This window comes from Cydia splendana, chromosome 22, assembly GCF_910591565.1.
Source record: "Cydia splendana chromosome 22, ilCydSple1.2, whole genome shotgun sequence".
NCBI classification, from domain to species: domain Eukaryota; kingdom Metazoa; phylum Arthropoda; class Insecta; order Lepidoptera; family Tortricidae; genus Cydia; species Cydia splendana.
Genome location: NC_085981.1, coordinates 13,022,187 through 13,029,276, shown reverse-complemented (window position 1 = coordinate 13,029,276; position 7,090 = coordinate 13,022,187). Strand labels below are relative to the sequence as shown.

General features: G+C 35.3%; 1 protein-coding gene across 1 annotated transcript; it reads left to right on the top strand.

Moving 5' to 3' along the window:
• Window positions 1-299: 299 nt before the first annotated feature.
• Window positions 300-5,703, top strand: LOC134801614 (zinc finger protein 568-like). Its single transcript, XM_063774229.1, has 8 exons — window positions 300-475; window positions 655-1,300; window positions 1,704-1,852; window positions 2,664-2,788; window positions 4,052-4,169; window positions 4,351-4,466; window positions 5,118-5,255; window positions 5,572-5,703. The coding sequence occupies exons 1-8, from the start codon at window positions 371-373 to the stop codon at window positions 5,660-5,662; spliced, it is 1,488 nt and encodes a 495-aa protein (XP_063630299.1). The 5' UTR covers window positions 300-370; the 3' UTR covers window positions 5,663-5,703.
• Window positions 5,704-7,090: the final 1,387 nt, after the last annotated feature.

The window sequence follows — 7,090 nt, the reverse complement described above, 5'->3', positions numbered from 1 at the left end:
ATATCTATGGAATATACGCCCCTGCTTGACTTAAAAGAGTACGTTTAAAAACTAAAGGATATCACTTATCAAGTCAAGGTTCTTATTTGGTTCTTATATTAAAACCTGTAATTTATTTAAAATAATAATATGCAAATAAACAAAAGAAGTTAATATGTATCATTAATTACGTACAGTATAATAAAGATTAAAACACTTAATTCTTTCGAATTAATTCCGAATCCGAAATACTAACTTGAAGATTTCTGAACGTAACGTTATTACTTATTATTTGCAGCAGTGATGCTCGTTTGTTTTGGTTTATTATCAAAAGAAATAAAAGTAAAGCACATAATGTAATTTAATGAAGATTATGGATTAAAGCTTTACAATGTCCGACATTTGCAGACTCTGTTTATCATTTTCTAGTGATAATATGAGGCCTTTAACCGCCTATGATGATATTGTGTATAAAAGCATAAGTTTTAGGATCCATGTAAGTTGTATTTTCAGACTAATTTACGTGTTATCTTTAACATAATTAACATTGATTAAGGCACCTAACTATTTTCACTTAAAATTAATTCATTAGTTAGTAATTATACTATGAAATTCAATAATTAATGTAAGTCTTGGCTGTCTATGTAACTGTGTATTTAATTTTGTATTTTACAGATTCCCCTAAACAATATATTTCCAACTCATATTTGCGCCATATGTGTTAATAAACTGACCGAATTTAATAATTTCTGCTTGCAAGTACAAAAAAACGAGGAAACTCTGCTCAAAGAACTGAACAAAGGAAAATATGCTTTAGAAAAATATTACGAACAATTAAAAAATCTAATTAAACAAGATAACACACTCACACAAGAAAATCAAGAAGCCATTGACAGTTTAAAAGAAAATGAAGTAAAAATTAAGACTGAAGTACTGAATTCAGACTGTGATACTGATTTTGACCCCGATGATGATTTACCACTTTTGAAAACAAGAGATAGCAATATTGAAGATGCACTGAGTACAAATATTACTAAAACTGAAAACGAAATTTCAGAGGCACCTGTTTCTGCAAAACTTTTCAGTTTCAAATGTCTTACATGTTTTGAAATGTTCATTAGTCAAAATAAATTATTGAATCATTACAATAGCGTACATAAAGTCAAAGCAGAAATAAAAGGAAATCAGTATACACAGATTGATAGTGATGAAAAAATACTATATAAATGTAATAAATGTGATAAAACTTATGATAATGTAAGATCGGTAAATAAACATGCTAAAACACATTGGGATGAAAACTTCCATTGTAAACTTTGTGGTGAGTACATTGATTTTACAATTTATGTACTCAACTAACATATTTTAAGCACCGTGTATACTAACAGAATATGGGTCGACAGACCTGAAATAAAGATTTTCAATTTCAATTTCAATTGCACTGTATTGTATAAATCCGCCAAAGCCAGGCTAACAGTGAGTTATTATTGCTTTCTAAATAAAATATTTCAATAAATATTATACCAAAAACTTGTTTAACATTGCTTAAACTGCTAATAAGTTTGCATTAAGACCGCCTGTTGTTACCTCTATCCTATTATCTTTGTTTATGTTCTGTACATGTATTGTAAACAGTGTGAGTTGTACAATAAAGAGTATTGCATTGTGTTGTATATTTTCGAGTGAGCTTACAAAAAATATTTTTGTTCTTTTGATCACTCCAGGAAGGACATATAAAACTGTATCAGAAATCATAAGACATGGCAGAGCTCACAATGGTACGAAAATGTCATGCTCGTTGGGATGTGGCTTTGCTACAGTGTACTCTGGTGCCCTTAAAAGTCATGAGCGGAGGCATAAGGAGGAATATAAGGTAATCCTTTGATAGCTGACTTATTATATATACTTGGTCAAGCAGATCTTGTCAGTAGATAAAGGCGGCAAATTTGAAAAATGTAGACGCGAAAGGAACATTGTCCCATAGAAAATTTGAATTTCGCGCCTTTTTTTACTGTCAAGATTTGCTTGACCGTCTATATCTAATATACTATAAGCATAAATACTTTTTTATAAAAACATGATCTCACAATTTTACCTCAATAAAGTGTTCTTTCCTAACGAATTTTTAAGAAGAAAGGGGATGACCAGTTCTTTATACAAATTTAGTTCCGATTTTCCTCTCTGGATATTGACATTATGGAAAATATTTTTATAAAATTAGTAATTTATTAACTATAGCTATCACAGGGCATAGTTCGATATTTTAGGTTTTTTTTATTATTACAAGAGTGACAAATTCCATACATTACACACGGGTCTTACAATCGGGTTTTGAAGAGCAGACTTTAGTTAGTAGTGTTATGAAAAACCGCTTATAAAACCCCGGAAGGGACACAGGTCCTTGTAATATGCAAACATATAGTTAGACCAAGACAAGTCTGCAACGATTTTGATAGCACACGCAGTGCAAGTGTTATTTTTAAAGTCAAACTTCCATGAAATTATAACGTATATGTAACACTTGCACGGCGTATGCTATCAAAATCGTTGCAGACTTTTCTTGGTCTAACTCTAGATACATATTTTTGTGTCTTATTATTTTTATCTTAAATTGATAAAATGAAAAGTGTAGGTACTATAGGTATACAACAAAAAGCACCTACCTAATCAAATAATGTTTTCAGTACAAATGTGAGACCTGTGGAAAGAGCTTCCAAGTGAAAACCTGGTATGAACAGCATCAGAACATACACACTGGGGCTAAACCATACACCTGCGATATATGCGGCATGGCGTTTCATATGGACAGGTGTGTAGAAAATGTGTCAAAAATAAAGTTTTTCAGTATACATGTGAGACCTGTGGAAATAGCTTCTAAGTTTAGCTTTACCACGACTGCCTTAGCAGTGTCAAACTGACATATTCGCTAATGTCTGCGGAACTTACTTTCTATACATCTCGCTCGCACTAATTTGCGAGTACGAGCGAGATGCATAGAAAGTAAGTTACACACACGCTAGCGAATATGTCAGTGTCAAACTGGTGGTAGCTGTACTGGTATGAACAGCATCAGAACACACACACTGGGGCTAAACCATACACCTGCGATAGCTGCGGCATGGCGTTTCATATGGCCAGGTGTGTATAATCATAAAAACCTAAGATTTTAGTAGTACCTTATGTATAATAACTATTAAATTAAAAAAACCCCCTACGCTTTATCCGAAAAATATCAATTATAAGCCAAAAATGCGTTACATCATCCAAAAGAGCTATATTCTTCAAATTACTGGACCAATTTCTATCAAGCATAGCTAAAAACCATTGCAAGGATACTCGTTTTCACGTAAAAAAACCCGCATTGAAATCGGTCAATCCATTGGAGAGCTACGATGCCACAGACCAGGGATGTAACGGATGTGGTTTTATAGGAACCGAAAACGGAAACGGATGTTTTCAATTTAGTTTAACGGAACCGAAAACGGAAACGGAACCGAAAACGGAAACGGAAACAAAAACGGAACGGAACCAGAATCGGAGCCTGACTTTTTAACGATGTAGTCGTTTTCTCCTTTCTAGAATAAACCTTCAGACAAAGTTTACACTTAGCCGTGTCCCCACTAACTTCATCAAAATATTTCCAAATCAAACTTGATTTCGGCTTCATTGTGCGTTTTTTACAAACTAACATTCACCACACACACTACACACAGTCAGTAGTCAGTACACAACAGAACACATACGATTTTAATTTTAATAACACGAATAAAATGTACGCCGCCGCCGCGCGAAGCATTGACATCCGTTATAACTTCCGTTTCAAACATAACGGAACCGGAACAGAAACGGATGTGTAATACCAAACGGAAGTTCCGCCTTAACGGAAACGGAACCGGAGCTCCGTAACATCCCTGCCACAGACAGACAGACAGACAGACAGACAGACATTGGTGTCAAACATATAACACCCCTCTTTTTTGTGTCGGGGGTTAAAAAAGTTAATTTGAGAGAGATTTTACAAATGGGACGAAATATTCACCATTTTTTCTATAAAGTATTACCCATGTAACAGGTACCTGAAGGCGCATTGCAGTGCCGTACACCCTGAAGCGTCCTCAAAGAAACGTTACGTGTGTGTACACTGCTCCAAGCTTTGCGGTACTATGAAGGCACTTACGAGACATTTAAAGGTACAAAAAAACTTACTTACCAAAAAAATCGTTAAAAAAGCCACAGACGAACAAACTGATATTGTGAAAGTTTTAGGGTTCCCTTGTTGACTACAAAATCTCATAAAGTGAGAGTAAACCTGAGAGAGATAGTGAGAATTCTGTATGTAGGCTTTTTTTATTTGATTACTACTTATTTCAGGAGCATGGAATAACGTCCAGTGTGCTGTGCGATCTGTGTGGTAAAACACTATCCAGCTCAGAGCAGCTCGCCATCCACAGGAGGCTACACACAGGCGTAAAACCATATTCCTGCAGGTCTGTTCACAATTTAGTTGCCATTTTAATTAATTTTTAATCGTTGTTACGTTCATAATTCATAATAGTAAGCTGTGACACGTCATGTTGCAGCTCGGTCGGTTGAGACCGAGGCAATGCTGCCGAGGCACATCTACACATACCAAGCTGCTTCCCGCGGCAATTTCTTCGCGAGGCGGCTTGTTCTGTGTGAGCCCGCCTAATCAATATTCGTACAGCATTACCGATCTCAAAATTACCTTAATTCTATATAAAAAAACCGGTTCCAGCTTCTGTTGCTGCTCGTAGCGTATAATTAGTAACATTTAAGGACAAAGGTGTCATAATATGGTCTCTTTTAAGGATGATTTAACGCCTTAAAGTACCAATAGAGCTTTTGCTTGGAGACGTCGCATAGCTAAAAATATTGAGTTTTTTATTCTATATCTTCAACTTAAATGTAAATATATTTTTCCTTTTTTATTGTGGGACGTACCTCATTATTACAATCTATAAATTGTAAATACAAATGTCAATCACGATGAATAAAACATTGGACCGGCAATCCAAGGATGTGGGTTCCAGTCCCACGTTGGCCAGAGTTGATCATCGTTGATTGTGATTGACATCGATATTTACAATTTATAGACTATATCTTCAACCTTATTTCAGCATATGCCACAAAGCTTTCGCAAAGCGCTCCAACCTGAAGCTTCACCACATCACGCACAGCGGGGAGCGCGCGCACGCTTGCACGGCGTGTGGCAAGCGCTACAGCCAACGCAGCACGCTGCACAGACACGTGCATAGGTACCTGGTGTAAGGTTTAAAAGTCAATGGCGTTAATGTTCACACTTAAAATAGGTACCTTTATCTCTTCCGTTGTAGATTTATGCCTGTGACATCTACAATCATAAGTAACTCGCGGTGATTATCAGTCTTCTATTAAAGTGTCAGTCAATGGAACTTGCTAACTATGTAAACAAAAGTCACTATAGTAAATTCATCAGTCAGAGACAATTTCAATATGGTGGTTTGTTTACATAGTTAGCAAGTTCCATAGAATGACATTTTATATATTTACTTGCCTCTGACTGTATCTAATCTTATTTATCATTTTTTACAGGCACCATTCATCCGAGAAGAAATGTACAAAATGTGATGCCGCATTCACCACCCACACTGAACTTGAAGCTCACCAGAAAATTTGTTCTTGATGTTTTATTATACAATGGAGTAATAAATATTTTATTCGAAATTGTATTTTTTATTCCTTATCTGTACTCTCTTTGTTCATCTTTGTCCTATACCTATCTCGTTGCTATTTGATACTATTAAGATAAATGTAGGTAAGTTGGCAATAATAAAATTAATAAATAATCGTAATAATTTTACTTGTAAAATTGTTCAACTTTGATGCCAAATATCTCCAAGACAATAAACTTTTAAGTAAATATGGGATACTAAATTGCTTAAACCCGTTGTTGTTAATATGATAAGCTACAAATAACATTACGTTGGAAAACTAAGGGATTCAGATCGAAGGTCATTGGGGCATGGGATCCCCTTAAGAGGGCTATTAAAAAAATCGTACTAGGTATTCTTTGAGAGTAATGAGTATTACCTACTACATTATATATGTAGTAGTCAGTTATGAATCCACACAGTTCCACTTCACAAAAATTACGATTTACGTATTTACTTAACACCTATTGTTAAAGCAACCATGATGTTGCAATAATAAATACTAGATCCATAGATATTTTCATTCGTTTATACCTAGACCTAGAGCAGTAAACTTGTACCTTGTTAGTTCTGTTTATATTACCATATTACATATTAATATGATGCAATATAAGGGTGAAAACATCATACTTACAAAGTAAGCAACTAATGACATTCAAATGAAATATTCCCCAAATATCCCACTTTTTCAACATAACGGGTGATTCACAAATCGTTAGGGGCGGTTTCGATAACTAATTATCAAAATTCTTTATAATCTCCTTCGTAAAAACCAACTGATAGCATTCAGTAGAATATCGCTACCGTACCGGACCAAATTGACGTTTATGCACAGTCAGAGTCATTAATATGTATACAAAATGTACTTTATTCCAACCACATAAAGTACCTAATTGGGTAAAAGTTAATGACCGTTTAAGTGTACTTAAGCCTTTTTGGAATAAACGGTTGGTTTCCGTGCGATAGCTGTGTGAGCGCATCCTGGCAAAAAAACAAAAGAGAAATTGTTGTGGAGTGCCTTTGTTTGGGGCGAGGATTGTGCCTACAAGCAAGGAGACTCGGTGAGGCTTGTTCAACATGGCTACAGTCGCAAGGTAAAAATTGATATTTATGAAGCTAAGACTACCCTTTAAGTCCTAGCCTTAGCTTCATGTATATAAGGGTCAATTCCTAAATGTCAAATACCTATCAATTCCGACTTTACCTACGTTCGAGCTACGACTACGAGGAAACGAAATGACTCCCCCACTAGCCCCGTTACTGTGTTCACCCACTCGTTTCCTTAGATTCAATTCTACAATTTTCATGCGATAATTTAATTTTTGAATCTTGCATTTTGCACTAGTATCAGTATTAGAGGGCCTACCACGAACCACGTTCGACGCAGTGGCGGATTTGCA